This window comes from Carassius gibelio, chromosome B8, assembly GCF_023724105.1.
Source record: "Carassius gibelio isolate Cgi1373 ecotype wild population from Czech Republic chromosome B8, carGib1.2-hapl.c, whole genome shotgun sequence".
Lineage (NCBI taxonomy): Eukaryota > Metazoa > Chordata > Actinopteri > Cypriniformes > Cyprinidae > Carassius > Carassius gibelio.
Window position 1 is genome coordinate 25,763,563 of NC_068403.1, and position 15,005 is coordinate 25,778,567.

Below are 15,005 nucleotides of genomic sequence, written 5' to 3' on the forward strand. Positions count from 1 at the left end.
TTTTGATTAGCATTGTCAAATTCATATTCTTTTTATGTCATGAAGTTTACTTGCTTTAAATGAAGTGTTCAGAATCCTAAACCTTCCTATTTATGTCCAGTCCGACATTTGCAGTGTGTTCTCAGACTTTTGGACCCCACTGTACAAATATCCTGTCTGACAGGAAGCCCCCCACTGTTTCCATTTATGTACGAACATTTCCTTTCTGATTCTGCCAAATCATTTGACTTTAAACTGGAACATTGTCAGTCTTTTAATATCGGCATGCTGTCCCTAAGAGACCTTGCTTTGATGTTTTTAAGGAAACTTGTTATGATTTTTACTGATATTTTCTGTTGTTTATTGTGGCACTGAATATTACATTTTCCTTGCAAAACATGGGGATATGATGGGATGAAAATGCAGATATAGATACAAATTGCATTTAAATAGCAGTGTACTCTTGCCAGGGAAGAAATGTTTTATAAGCACAGTGGTTCTGAGTGCCAATCTTTGTCTTTGACACAGGTCCTTCCTCAGTCATCAGTAATGACGATGACTCTGCCAGTCCTCTTCATCATGTGTCCAACGGCTCTAACACACCCTCGTCCTCTGACATGAACTCGGATGCCGTCATCATTGGCATGACCAAGATTCCCGTCATAGAGAACCCGCAGTACTTCCGCTGCACCAGTATGCTCAAATCTGATACATGTGAGTCTCTCTCTCTCTGTCTCTCTATTTGTGTATTATGAGACTATATCTTATCCTAATGACAAAAAAGTCTGTCTAGAATACAAAAGTCTGTCTAGAATATGTTCCAGTAATAATAATATATATATATATATATATATATATATATATATATATATATATATATATATATATATATATTATATATATATATATATATATATATATATATATATATTATATATATATATATATATATATATATATATATATATATATATATATATATATATATATATGTCAACTGACAAATCATGGTTAATCACATACAAAATAAAAGATTTTTTGTTTTCTATATATATATATATATATATATATATATATATATATATATATATATACTGTACAGTCAAATCTGTAGAATAATTAAATATATATATGTATATATATATATATTAGAAAAGAAACAGTAGGCCTAATATTGTGAAATATCACTAAAATTTAAAGAACTTTTTTTTTATGTGAAAATATTTTATAATGTAAATTATTACTATGATGGAAAAGCTGAATTTCCAGCATGATTACTCCAGTCTGTCACATCATCCTTCAGAAATTTAGGGGGGGGAAATTACATTTATAAAAGAAAGAAAGAAAATTAATTCGAAAAAAATTAAGCCTGTCTTTAGAACCTTTTTTAAGAAAATATTTATATATTTTTATGTCCCTTTAAACATAATGTAATATGAGAAATGCACTATAATTCAATTTAAAACAGCATGAAGGCATTAAAGGCAATACATAATTTACTTTTTAAATAATATACTTTTTTTTTTTACATTGTAGTAATGAGCATGACCTTTTTTCAAACTCTGGTAATGGGAAGTTGGATAGAAAATGTGCTAGGCATCATTTTCTTCCAGCAAAAAATAATTTCTAATTTATTTATTTTAAAACTGGGAGTGATCTATTCAGACATTTATTTGACAGGTTTATTCATTTGTGAACACATCTGCATACACAAACACACAGCATCTTAAATATTTCTTTTCTAGCACTCTTCACTTGCCTCTCATTTTTCCGTTCGCTGTGTGCTTTCCTCCTCACTCTGGTTACTTTTAATATAGGGTTATGGTGTACAGTGAGTTACTGTAGATCGATGCAGCCTCATCATCTAGCTCTCGCTAATGTAATCGGCTGACTGGCTAGTTTTTCTTCAAAAGCATTTCTTAATCACATTAAGTATAAATCTCTAAGAGCGCAGTGTCTGTTCAAAATCTTCTCTCTCACTCTCTCTCTTTATCTCTCTCTTCTCCAGCACACTAAGCACCTGATTAATTTTGTCTTATCTCTGTACTGTCCTCACTCTCTTAAGGCACGCCTGGGACGAGAAACATCTTTTTTCCACCATATCTGAAATAATCTCTATAGGACACCTTTTTATAAAATTATGTCCAGTGGCTGGAATCACATGTCTTTTGTGTCTCATAAATGAAGCTCGCAGACACCCACTGTGTAGTAAAAACATTGGGGTGTCTATAGAACGCAAAACAAGATTAGAAGAATGTTTCAGCTGTCAATGCAATAAAAGTCAATGGGGTTCAAAAGTTTCAACCGCCAAAAAAAGATGTAAAAGTAACAATATCCAGCAGTTTAATCCAAGAGTTCGGAAGTTTTACGAACACTTTTATATCATCTTTGAATGAAGTATGGTGACACGTCAATAATGGCAATGTTTGATGTCATCGAAGTGTTGCTACATTTAGTTTGAGCTATGAGTTGGTTGATTTGACTTGAGTTAAATTCCTTAAATTCCAAATGAAAGATGAGTCTCTACTTAACCAGGTGATGGGTTAAATCAGATCTGTTTGATTAGGTAGACAAGTGGTTACCAATCCTGGTTCTGGAGAACCTCCAACACTGCACATTTTAGATTTCTCCTTAAACAAACACACCTGATTTAACTTGTCAGATCATTAGTAAAGACTTGTCCAAAATTTCAAATGTGTGTCAATATAAGAGAGACATCAAAAAGAGTTTTTCAGAACCAGGATTGGGATCCACTGAGGTAGACAACCCAGTTATATCTCCCAAGCTACTTGTTCTGTACTCTGCCAGGCAGGTCATATCCAATTTGGATTACTCATGTATTTATGAAATAAGTCAAGTCCTCTTAACTGTCTTAAATCCATCTGGATTTAAGTAAAATATTTTTTTTGATTGTGGATTTACAAGAAAAGAGAAAACTCCCATTGATGGAATATATCCGCATCACTCTGCAGAGTTTGTTAATGTTGTTTTTGTCAGAAGCACACCAGAGCAGTCAAACACCTGAGGCTGCTCATATCCCTGTTACCTGTCATATTACCTGTCTACCTGTCCCTGAGGCCTTTGTTCAAGTTTCCTGTTTGAAAAAAAACAAATCCTGATTTTCCTGTTACAGAGACCATTACTGAGTTTCATATTTTTTTCAGGCATCTTAAGTTAAGTTCCTTCTGTTTCCTCACTTCAACGCCCCACTGAGTCTCCAGCCTACAAAGTCTTCAAGACTTGGGTCTCCAGCCTGTGACACACAATTTCAAGCTCCACGGTCACTACCTAGATAAACTAAGTTTGGCTTCAATCCCATTAAACTATTTTGGGATCGAAGGTTACAGAGTTGAAGGGCAGTGCAAAATGACCATTAAGGGAGGAATAGTTCATTCCACATTTTTGTCATTGTTTACCCACTTTCATGTTGTTCCAGATGTGTATGCTCTCATTTTAATTGTGTAACATGAAAGTAGGAATTAGAACCAAATGCTCTCCAAAAAATGCTGGAAATATTTTACACTGCTGGGTTCAGATGAACCAAAAAAAAAAAAAAAAGGAAATTAAAGTCACTTTAACATACTCTACAGAAACAGCAAAGGAATTCAAATGTATTGATAAGCAAGGGCACCCAAAATTAGCTAAATTATAGACAAGTAAAAACACTGTGTACAAAAGCACAAAAAATAATGGCAAATCAACAGTTATACAGCTCATACATTGTTGAATAAATTTTTGTCTTGTGTTTAAGACCAAATTTGACCCGTTATTTCATTTTTTTCTTACGTCAATGGAAAAAACTATAAAATATTTTTTTTCCCCTCTGCTTTTAAAGCATTTTTAGTCTCTTTCCTCAAGTGCCATTACGGCTCACTACTCAAGTGATTCTGGTTTGAGAGAAAACACTCCAGTTTAAAAAAATACATGGTTCTCGCTGCAGGCATTTCAAAAGTTCTCTCTTCTCTCTGCCTTGATTTCTTTTCTTATTTTCCACACATATTCCTGTCATGAGTGCCACAACATGAATAGGCAAAGCAGTATCGGAACACACTTCCAACCGACTACTATTGTGTTGGTGATTATGAATGATAACCCAAATTGGATCAAGTCAACAGCTTCTTTACCCAAAAGTCTCAACTCTTCTGAGGTCTTGAGGTTTACCTGTGCAACTTTTAGCAGCTGGCCTCAATAACACTCACTCCCACCCGGGTCATGGCACCAATGCGGGTCACTGCACCAAGTCACACTGCACTGGTCCTAGGCACATTACTCTGTGCAGGATCAAAACCAGTGTCATCCAGCATTGGAGGCAGGTTTGCTAATAAGTACTTTAAAGACCACATCGTCTAGTGTCAGTTCCTAGTGAGCCTCTTGAGGACAGGAGAGTGAGGTTTACCTGTGCAGCTCTAACTCACTGGCCTCAATAACACTCAGTCCCACCTGGGTCATGGCACCAATGTGGGTCACGGCACTATTGTCTAACAAATGACTAATTAGAGTATCCTATTCAATATATGGCTCCATAGAGTGACCAATAAATGCCAAAATATGTTGTTTCTTGTGAATCATTTTCATAAGAATAATAGAATATGTAATTGCATTGCATTCTTTCAACAGTTGTTCAGCACATTAAGAGGCACAACATTGTACTGAAGAGGGAACTTGGAGAAGGAGCGTTTGGGAAAGTGTTTCTGGCCGAATGCTACAACCTGTCCACAGAGCAGGAGAAGATCTTAGTGGCTGTCAAGGTTGGCTGTTAAATTTAGTGTTGATGTTAGCGTACTAAACTTTAGGTTGCCAGTATACTCAGTGTATTTGTAAAAAAAATGTGCGTGTGGTTTTAGACTTTGAAAGAGGCCAGTGAGAATGCCAGGAAGGACTTCCATCGTGAGGCCGAGCTGTTGACCAATCTGCAACATGAACACATCGTCACATTCTATGGCATGTGTGTTGAGAGCGATCCCCTTATCATGGTGTTTGAGTACATGAAACACGGCGACCTCAACAAGTTCCTAAGGTACAGTTGCATGAGCTTGTCTGTGTGTGTGTTTGTATTGGAATCCAATAGTGCTTAGTCACATCTTTTCCATAAATGCTTTGTCCTTGTATGTCAATAATTACACATAATTTTTATATATAATATTTTTTTTTTTACAAAGGAAATCAGCCAGTCAAAGCATAGGAATTAAATCCCTGCTAGCTAAGCAAGTTTGAATTTGTAATTGGTGAACACATTCTCTCTGAAACAGATCTAGCAGGGTGCTTATGGCCAATCTCTTACTCTAAAATGAGTGTTTATGAATTGTGCTCTGGTTTCTGTCTGTCCCCATCTTTAGGGCTCATGGTCCTGATGCAGTCCTGATGGCTGAAGGACAGATGCAGCAACAGGCAGAGCTCACTCAGTCTCAGATGCTGTATATTGCGCAGCAGATCGCCGCAGGCATGGTGTATCTGGCTTCTCAGCACTTTGTTCACAGAGACCTGGCCACACGAAACTGCCTAGTTGGGGAAAATCTCCTGGTGAAGATCGGAGACTTTGGGATGTCCCGAGACGTCTACAGTACAGATTACTATCGAGTAAGATTTGCGTTCTAATTAGACTGCTTTTGGATTCTTAAATTACACTTGATAAATATAAATTAAAATTCCATTTATTTTTTACATAATTAGCCATTACTCACATCACTCCAGTCATCCTTCAGAAATGAATGTAAATAAAATGTGGGTATATATATATATATATATATATATATATATATATATATATATATATATATATATGTGTGTGTGTGTGTGTGTGTGTGTGTGTGTGTGTATTAGGGAAGCCTTTCTCTGCCCAGAGATTCAGATTTATTAATCCATTCTGTTACAGTTTCATTAGTCAGAAATGAATGCTGACTTCACAAGGACACTCAAAGCCGATATTCAAGTCCTTTTCACAGTATATGTATAAATCAATATGCTTCTCGTGTTCTTTGCTAGACTCTGTCTACTGATCACTAAATACCAGCGATTCGAAAACCTTGACCCTACCCCTTCCGGCTCTCTTCCTGTATGATGTCAGCAGAATCTGTGTGTGTCTGTGTGTGTGTGTGTTCTGATCCACTATCGTTCCCAGATTTGGAGTCAGGGAGGAAAGTGGCGTGGGAACAGGAAAGAGGGGTTACTATGGCAACAGCAAAGAAAAAGAATCGAGAGCTGGCGCTGTCAGACAGAAACTGAAAAAGTCATTAAAGATCTCTCATTAGTATTCACCCCCATATTCAGCATGAGGGCCTATCGAGAAGGAGAGGGGCCTAAGTTAGGGATAAAAAGTAAAAACCAACTGAAAGATAAAGAAATATAATGCATAGAGAGAACAAAATCAAGAAACCAATCAATGCACTTTGGAATATAAAGCATTTGAAGTGAGACTGACAGTTTATTCTTTGACGGCATGATGTTCTGTTATTGTGTTTCATTCATGCATTCAGCATGAATCATCTATCCAGTGACTGAATATGGGTTGAATGATGTTTAAAAATGCAGAGATGTGCGATTAGATAACTCCCCTCATTTGAGTTCATTTATCTCTGAATACTGATAAATATCATGACACATCTCCATTATATTAGCCTCCATTGAGATTCACATGCGGGTCAGTGGATGTGCGTGTGTGTGTACACCATTGATTAGGCCTATAGAACATCAGTTTCCATAGAAACAGCTGGTTAGGCAGAGGCTGAGGGGTGTAGTTCTGTTGTGAAAGCTTGTTGTATAACCACACAACTTCTTATGAAGCCACATCAGTGCATTATAACCCATATTCAGAACTTCGTAAACATAGTTGATGATCCTCATACAGTCTTGTCCACCTATGTCATCCCTCTTAGAGTCCATATACTGCAATATGGCCACACTTTAGTTTGGGGACCGATTCTCACTATTAACTCTATTAACTATGACTTTTACTTCAATAAAGTCCCAATTTGCTGCTTATTATAATAGTTAGTAAGGTATTAGTTAAGTTTAGAAAAGGGGTAGGATTCAGGGATCTAAAATATGGTCATGCAGAATAAGGCATTATTATGCAGAGCTGGGTAGATTATTTACAAATAATGATTCTGAAATAACATAACCTATGACATTACACAGGTAATATAATCACACTACTTTTTGATTTGTTTTAGATTACTTTTAAAAGCTGGAAATAGAGGAATTAGTGAGAATAAAAAATATTATAAATATTGTGTTGATATGTAGTGAAATCAATAAAAAAGTAACTGTAGTCTGAATATGAGTATTTAAAATTGAATTTGATCTAATTTCAAATACTTCATTTTTGGAATCTCATTATGAAATCCAGAGAACATGTAATCAGTTAATACCCAGCTCTGTTAAATATGTGCTTTTTAAGTACTAACCCTAACCCTAACCCTAACGTGTTAACAATTCTTTAACAGAGAATCAATATTTTGATCTTTTAATTTTAGCATGAAATCAGAATGAACCCTGTTTACTTTCTTAATACGTATTCTTAGACTTATTTTGTACCATTTATCACTACACGTTATTCCATTATTTAAAGAAAAACGTCTTTATAATCTTTCATCCAAATGTTAATGTGCTCCAGTCTTCTTATGAACCAATCAGTCCAGCTTTTCATCTTGACTTCAGCAAAGTGTTATATGATGATAATCATTCAGCTCTGTTCTCTTGTACTTTATAATGTTCATACATACATACTCTTTAGAGAAGGCTGTCAAAACCAAACCTACAGCCTTGAACTGGCCTGTAACAATATCCGGCTTTGCCAGTAATTGTCCGCCTAAAACCAGTTAAGAGAAATTTAAACTGGTCCAAACTGGTCCAAGCTTTTTAGCAGGATGTTGTTGTGCGGATGAGCATGTGTGTGAGTGTGTTCGATTGCAGGGCGAAAAGGTTTCTAATAGTGCTTGTGTGATATATCATTTTTAAAGTGACCCTTCCAGTCTGTAGCTCCACTATGGGACCAGTGAAAAGCCTAAAAGCTTTTGACCTTAATATTTGATGAGTCCAGTATGTTAAACCAATTAATCTGAGACTAATCCACATACTGGACCACAATCTCATAATTAATATTTCAGAGGCAGCGCATTATACAGAAAGCTAATAAATGAAATGATTGGTTTTGGGGTTGAGCTCCAGGCCAGACCAACTCCCCAAGCTTACAGCATCCAAATCCTGAGAGGCGCAACTTACGGCACCATCTGAGGTCCTGACCTTTTTGGACTGAACAATGCTCCAATTGCAACAAACTGTTGACTGTCTACTCTTGCTCTAAAAGTCTGTATGGATCTTATCCCTTAGCATATCTCAGATGCAGGGAGTTTTGTTAGAGTAGCTTGGTTTTATGTGACTTCTGTTTTGTTGATTTGAGCACACCTGGACATCTTAATGTCAAACCACAGTTTAAGAAATATAATATTAAGGGCCATTTGTTTTTATATGTTTAATTACATTGTTTACACATTTATTGGTTTGACAGATTCAAACTCACATCACCTTCATCCTCATCATAACTTTATTATTTGGATGACTCAGTGTGCACTTACTGTTTTACATGTAAAGGTTGGAGGTCATACCATGCTGCCAATCCGCTGGATGCCACCAGAAAGTATCATGTACAGGAAGTTCACCACAGAGAGTGATGTCTGGAGCTTGGGAGTGGTGCTGTGGGAGATCTTTACCTATGGGAAACAGCCCTGGTATCAGCTGTCAAATAATGAGGTACTGACACATAATAACATTTTTACACCAACACTGCCTTTTTTGGGAGAAATCCCCCTCTGAGACACATTTATTTATTTTTTTAATTCACGAGCCAACAAGTTTGATCCAACTACTAAATTTGATACATCCTGCAGAGGGCAGCTCGAATACTAATCAAACTGGGGGCAGTTGCATTAACACAGCCACTATGGTAAGACTGTCTTAGGGGCCGTTCACATATCGCGCCTAAAAACGCGTGGAAAACGCTAGGCGCACACGCTCGGGCAGTTGCGCCCCTGAGGCGTGTGCATTTGCTAAGCAACCATGACGCGCTCTCTCCATGAAGACGCGGAAATTTCAGCAAAGGATAAACGGATTTGCAGCTCTAAAAATCGCTTGATTTGTTAGTTCTTGTCACATGACCCGTGGTGCGCTTGCGGCATTCTGAAAAGTTGAAATGTTTTTAACTCGATGCGGTGCGGACGCGCCTGGAAAAATGGGCGCATCGCACTGCGTCGCGACCGCGTCACTTCCATTATGAGCGCGCATATGAATCCTACATATGAAGCCTACATTGGAAATAACGAACTTGCGCGCGCAAAAGACGAGATATGTGAACGGCCCCTTAAGAAGTTATTTGACCAGCTAGCAGTTAGCCAAGTCTTATCAGTCTTACTTTTAAGATTCAAATTAGACCAATATACCTTTTTGTAACTGAAATTAAAGTTATGACCAGTCTTGAAGAAAAAAAAAAACTAACTTTTTCAGACTAGTCTAAGCAGTTTATTCAGCTGGCCCCTGAACCATTTAATCAGTGTCTCCAAGATCACTTGAAAATGTTAGAGTTCCAGAAAAATGGTTGTCTACCCCCTGCCCTCGACACCACCAAGAACACCCAAACAAACATCTTGAGCACATTATCAACCATAGACAACACCAGAGCAACCACACAGAATACATTAAAAACTAACTAGGAGACCACATAGCAAGGTCTTCCTAAAGTACAACAGTACACAATTTTGAACTCTTCCTAAAGGCTGGTGTCAACAGAATGTCATAGGATTCATAGATAATTGACAAAGTTCTTGGGATAGACCTAACCCGCTAAAGAGGGACATCTATCCCTCCAGGAATAGCTCTACTTGTCTTTCTAGAAATCTGGCATATTGTCTTTGTAGAGTTAGTATTTGACTAACAGGGGCCCTCATCAAGAAGCTCACAGAAATGCCGCAAAGCTCATATAAATGAGAATATTATACTATAAATGTGCCCCTAGGAACAGGGTTAGAAAGTCATGCCCGGACCATCCTGAACACTCTTCACTCTCAAAAATATTGGTACAAATGCTGTCACTGTGTGGTATCTTTTCAAAAACTACATATTTTTTTGTACCTAAAGGGTCCATGTTGGTACTTTAAATGCACATATTGCAGACCTAAAGTGAACATATTAGTACCTTTTGAAAAGGTACTACCCCAGTGACAGCTTTTGTCCCTTTTTTTCTGAAAATGTAGCAACCACATAGAACACCAACTACAAGATGCCAGAAACCACCCAGAACACCCTATTACAGGGGTGACCAGACATACTTCTGGAGGACCACTATCCTGGAGTTTAGCTCCAACTCAAGTTAAACACACCTAAACCAGCTAAACTTCCAGGCAGATGTACTGGAGCAATTTGGAGCTAAACTCTACTCTTCTGACCTTAGACCACAACACCATAATCTACCAGAAATACCTTAGGAACCACTTAGAACACCAAAGCAACCCCTTAACAAGTCCTACATCCATTCAAATCTCAGATTTCTCATCAAATAGTTTATGTATTCAGTAACATAATGCAGGGGTGTCCAATCCTGTTCCTCAGATCAGAGTTCCATCCAGCTCCAACTCCCTTGTCTGGAAGTTGCTAGTTAATCAGGTGTGCTTAATTAGGGATGAAGCTAAACTCTGCAAGTGGCACTACATGAACAAGTTTGGACACCCCTGACAAGTCTACACTATAAAAACTTCAAACTACTTGAGCTTTTGATATACTCACACTTTTCCTCTTGACTTGTCTTTATAAACTATCCTCACACATTTCTGGACATTTATTTTGTTTGACCTTTCACTTCTTACTCTTTGTAGGTGATTGAGTGCATCACCCAAGGTCGTGTCCTGCAGCGACCCCGGACCTGTCCAAAGGAGGTGTATGACTTGATGCTGGGATGCTGGCAGAGAGAACCACACACCCGACTCAACATTAAAGAGATCCATAACCTGCTCCTCAACCTGGCCAAGGCATCCCCAGTGTATCTGGACATCCTGGGATAAGAGCGCTCGTGCCACACATGGGACTGCAAGCGGATTCCTGAAACTGCCCCCTTCTCTATCCCACCCAAAATCTCTTTCTTCTACAGCTTTAACATCTCCTTCCTTGTCCACCTCCTCGTCAACTGCACCTCTTCTCAACATAAAATGGAAATGGGATCTTATCCATGTACAATGACTATGAATTATTTATTTCTGAACAAAAATGGATTGAATGGAAAAAGCAACATTGAAGTGACTATAGTTTAGTTACCAAGAACCAAATGTTCAACCATCTTCAACATCTGGAGCAAGTTCACACCTGTAATTTCCAGTTTGGGAAAAATGCATTCTGGACTTGAGGAAGCGCATCCCTCTTAACAACAAAGGGGAAACAGCAACTCCATAAACAATGACCATTTACAAATGAACAACTTTTCTGCTCATCAAATGCCCGATACAAAGCACAGAACCTGAAATTAGCATGGGCATCAACAGTGAGGAACTACGGCTGGTTAATATAGCATATTCATGCGTATTTATAGAACTGGATGTTATTAATGTAGTTTCACGGTTGAGCAACTCTTGTTAAAAGCTTCTGGATGCTGACAGGATGTTGTTGCTGCTGAACTCATCTGAAATGGAGAAGTAACTCACTAAAATGTGTTTGGATCATAGGCGTTATTTATAGTGGGACATGTCCCCACCACTTTTGCCATGTCCAATTTTGTCCCCCCAATTCCACCAATTTGGCCCACCACTTTTTGAAATGGCTTGCACCAGGGTCATGTGCAGTGGACTCCAATTGTCAAGCATGGGTTTTCGATCTGGTGATTGATTTAGTTATGATGTCTGATTTCCGGACATTTCTACACTTTTGACTTGAGCAGATACTCTACTACTGACCCGATTTCAATATCAATGCTTTATATTTACAAGATCATGTTCAATTATTTGCGCATAAACTTACTAATATTCATTAGCTAAGCCTTCACCACTTGTCCTGTGTCCACCACAGAATTGACACCCATAGCCTCCAGGTTGTTGACGCCATTCGCTATTGAGGGCTAGGTGGAATCATTTGAGACGATGCTGTGCTTCAGTTCCATCAGCTTGCATTTCTTACAGGAACTTAATTACGCAGAGTGGCCGATCATGATGGTGCGGGCTAAATTACGACCTTTCTTTCTCTCTTTCTCTTTCTCCATGTTTTACTACTGAGTGGACGCACTAATGTAGTACTCAAGCTTCGGGTTGTACAACTGCTATAGTGTAATATATATTTCATTACAGGACAAATGTCTCCTATTAGCAGCAACTCCCTCTAGACTCATATGCGCTATCAGTGGGGGAAAGAGGATAGACAGGAGGGGACAGGATGGAGAGAATGAGACAAGGGGAGGAAAATAATTTTAAACAGAGATGAGTCATAAGTCACCTCACTAAAACCACATTTCTTATTCATTTTATTGTACATAAATAAATATATCTATTTATCATTTTGGAGATCCTGTCCCAGCATCCTTTTTGTTTGCATTCACTATTGCACCGTCAGTCCCTTCTTCCATGGTAGACTTTGCACACTAGACTCAATGCCATGAATTTGTCAACAAAATCTTCCAATCAATTGCGTTTTAAAGCATAAAGTCCCAAAAATAATTTAAATTTGGATTTTATTTATTTATTTATTTTCGGAATAAGAATTGTTATCTTTAAGATATGTAACATAATTTAATATTTTATTTAAAAAAAAATACTTTGTGAAGCATTTTTGTTTTTTTGACTTTTGCATGTAAATGATTTTATTTTAAAACAATTATTCTTAATATTATGTATTTTTTTATACTTGGTTGGGAGTGCATATAGAGGTGGCTTCTGGGTTGATGGAATGAGATGTATAAATGAAAAAAAAAAAAAAAACAGAAATATAACTTATTTTGGATGAATGATGAAAAAAAAAACCCAGGTTAGATGTTCAGGTTACATTCACAAAAAGGAAGCCTAATACTGAATTGTGGCCATTTTTCATGATCATTAAGAACATTTTCTCCACAAATTCACAAAAAATACATAGGTGTATTTTCCTTTTTTGTGCAATTTTCATTATTCTCATTACTGTAATATAGTAATTTTTACTGTAGAACAACGCTTTTTTTCATTTAAATTTGCATAATTTAATTTGCACAATATTTTACCATGACTTTTTTCCTCATTACAGTGATAGCTAGGATTTTTGTTATGTTGTATATATGGCAATGGGGCAGAATGTGCTTAATTGTCATGAAAATAATGCAAAAGGCAATTCCTTTGTTTTTCAGTGTTTTCATCATGAAACAGGGAAAATGTTGCTTGAGATACAAATATGAGTTTCAGTGTTTCAGATTAGTCTTGCCTTACACAAAAATCTCTGATTGTCCTGCGACAGAACAGTAAACTGTGACTGCATCAAACACCTTCCTCTACATGTACAGAACAACTTCTGATGTTTCAGAATGTCTATAAGCTAAACTACCTTAAACAAGTATTAAAGTCAATGTGAAAGTAAAACTGACTTTCCTGTTTTGTGCACATTTTTACACACATATAAGTCATTGCGTAATTCTGAAACAACTTGCCTTTTCTGTTGATATCACCAGTCACCAATTTACTGTACATTAGTAAAAGAGCTTTCAAAGGCTGTTTCATGTTGACTTTAAGTCCAAAACTGGGATATTTCCTCCCTTTCTTAATACTTTTAAACATAGGCCTATTGACACCTGGAAAGAAGATTTCTGCAGAGTATCAAGTAGTGTGATCATTTCATTTATGGAATTATGTTTTACGTTCAGCAAGTACAATCAGATGTCCTCGTCTGTATAAGATATATGGACCAGTCAAGTTGTCCGCCAGTGTATTTAATAAAAGTGTACTGTCTTACTTCATAATGAGTGTGTGTGTGGAGTTTGTTATCGTGACAGTGAGTTATGCATATGGATTCATGTTTATAGGTTGGTCAATAGAGGTTCATACTGAGTGCTTTGACAACATGGGCTGAACGCATTGACCTACAGGCATTAAAATGCTTTATTGACAGCCATGTTTTTTATGTCTTATTGGCCGCCAGTCTGAAAATCTACTTCATACAGTAACCTGATGGAGACCAGAGCAAGTTAAAAACTATTCATGATGAAATGGCACAATCGATAATGTTTATGTAGCATTAGTGTTGCTGTAGTATCTGAAGCTTTAAGAGAATAAAACAAGAACTTGTTCAGATTCCCATTTCACTGATGTAGGCAGAGGGGGAAAGAAAGGGGGGACTGATCAATTGGCGGATCGATGGCTTGTTTTGACATTGTACATTAAGACCTAACTAATTGTCAGAGGGCTAAATGCTTTTAAAAACACATCCATGGCGCTCAATGCGATCACTTTGATTTTTCAAAGCATACAGCAGAATTCTCAAAGGAATGCGTGTGTGTGTGTGTGTGTGTGTGTGTGTGTGTGTGTGTTTGTGTGAGTGTGCAAACAACCACAGCTCTAAACAAACAAAGATGCTCTGATCTCACCATTTCAAACCAGTTCTTGAAACTTTATATACATAATTTTTGTAGACTTACAATTCTTAGTATTGAACTATATAGCATGTCAATTGCCATGCAAGAAGGAGACCTCAAATTGTGTGGTTTGTTGAGGAGCGGTGTTACAAAATATGAGGTGATCAGTCAAATATGAACCAGAGTCGTTATTGTTAAGTATTAAAAATCATTTTCATTAATTGAAATAAAGCTAAAAAATAATAAATAAATAAAATAATATAATATAAATATTAAATATATATCAGAATGTTGCTTTTGCAACTAACTGAAATAAGCTAAAGTCCTAAAATAGAACAACTGAAATGAAAATAAATAGAAATATTACCCCTCCAAAAAATAAAGAGAGACGAAAGCACATAATAAAATTACTTAATTTAAATAACTGAAAATATTATATTCTAAAGACCATAACCACCATTGTGAC

General features: G+C 36.9%; 1 protein-coding gene across 2 annotated transcripts in view; it reads left to right on the plus strand.

The window, feature by feature from the left end:
- The window catches only part of LOC127963718 (BDNF/NT-3 growth factors receptor), a 50,783-nt gene extending 36,866 nt beyond the window's left edge, over window positions 1-13,917 (plus strand). For both annotated transcript variants that reach the window (XM_052563768.1, XM_052563769.1), the window contains 6 exons: window positions 508-693; window positions 4,597-4,727; window positions 4,824-4,996; window positions 5,316-5,556; window positions 8,569-8,727; window positions 10,842-13,917. In XM_052563768.1, the coding sequence (XP_052419728.1) occupies window positions 508-693; window positions 4,597-4,727; window positions 4,824-4,996; window positions 5,316-5,556; window positions 8,569-8,727; window positions 10,842-11,027 (1,076 nt within the window). In that variant the 3' untranslated portion in view covers window positions 11,028-13,917. The remainder of the gene's footprint in view (window positions 1-507; window positions 694-4,596; window positions 4,728-4,823; window positions 4,997-5,315; window positions 5,557-8,568; window positions 8,728-10,841) is intronic.
- The last annotated feature ends 1,088 nt before the right edge of the window (window positions 13,918-15,005 follow it).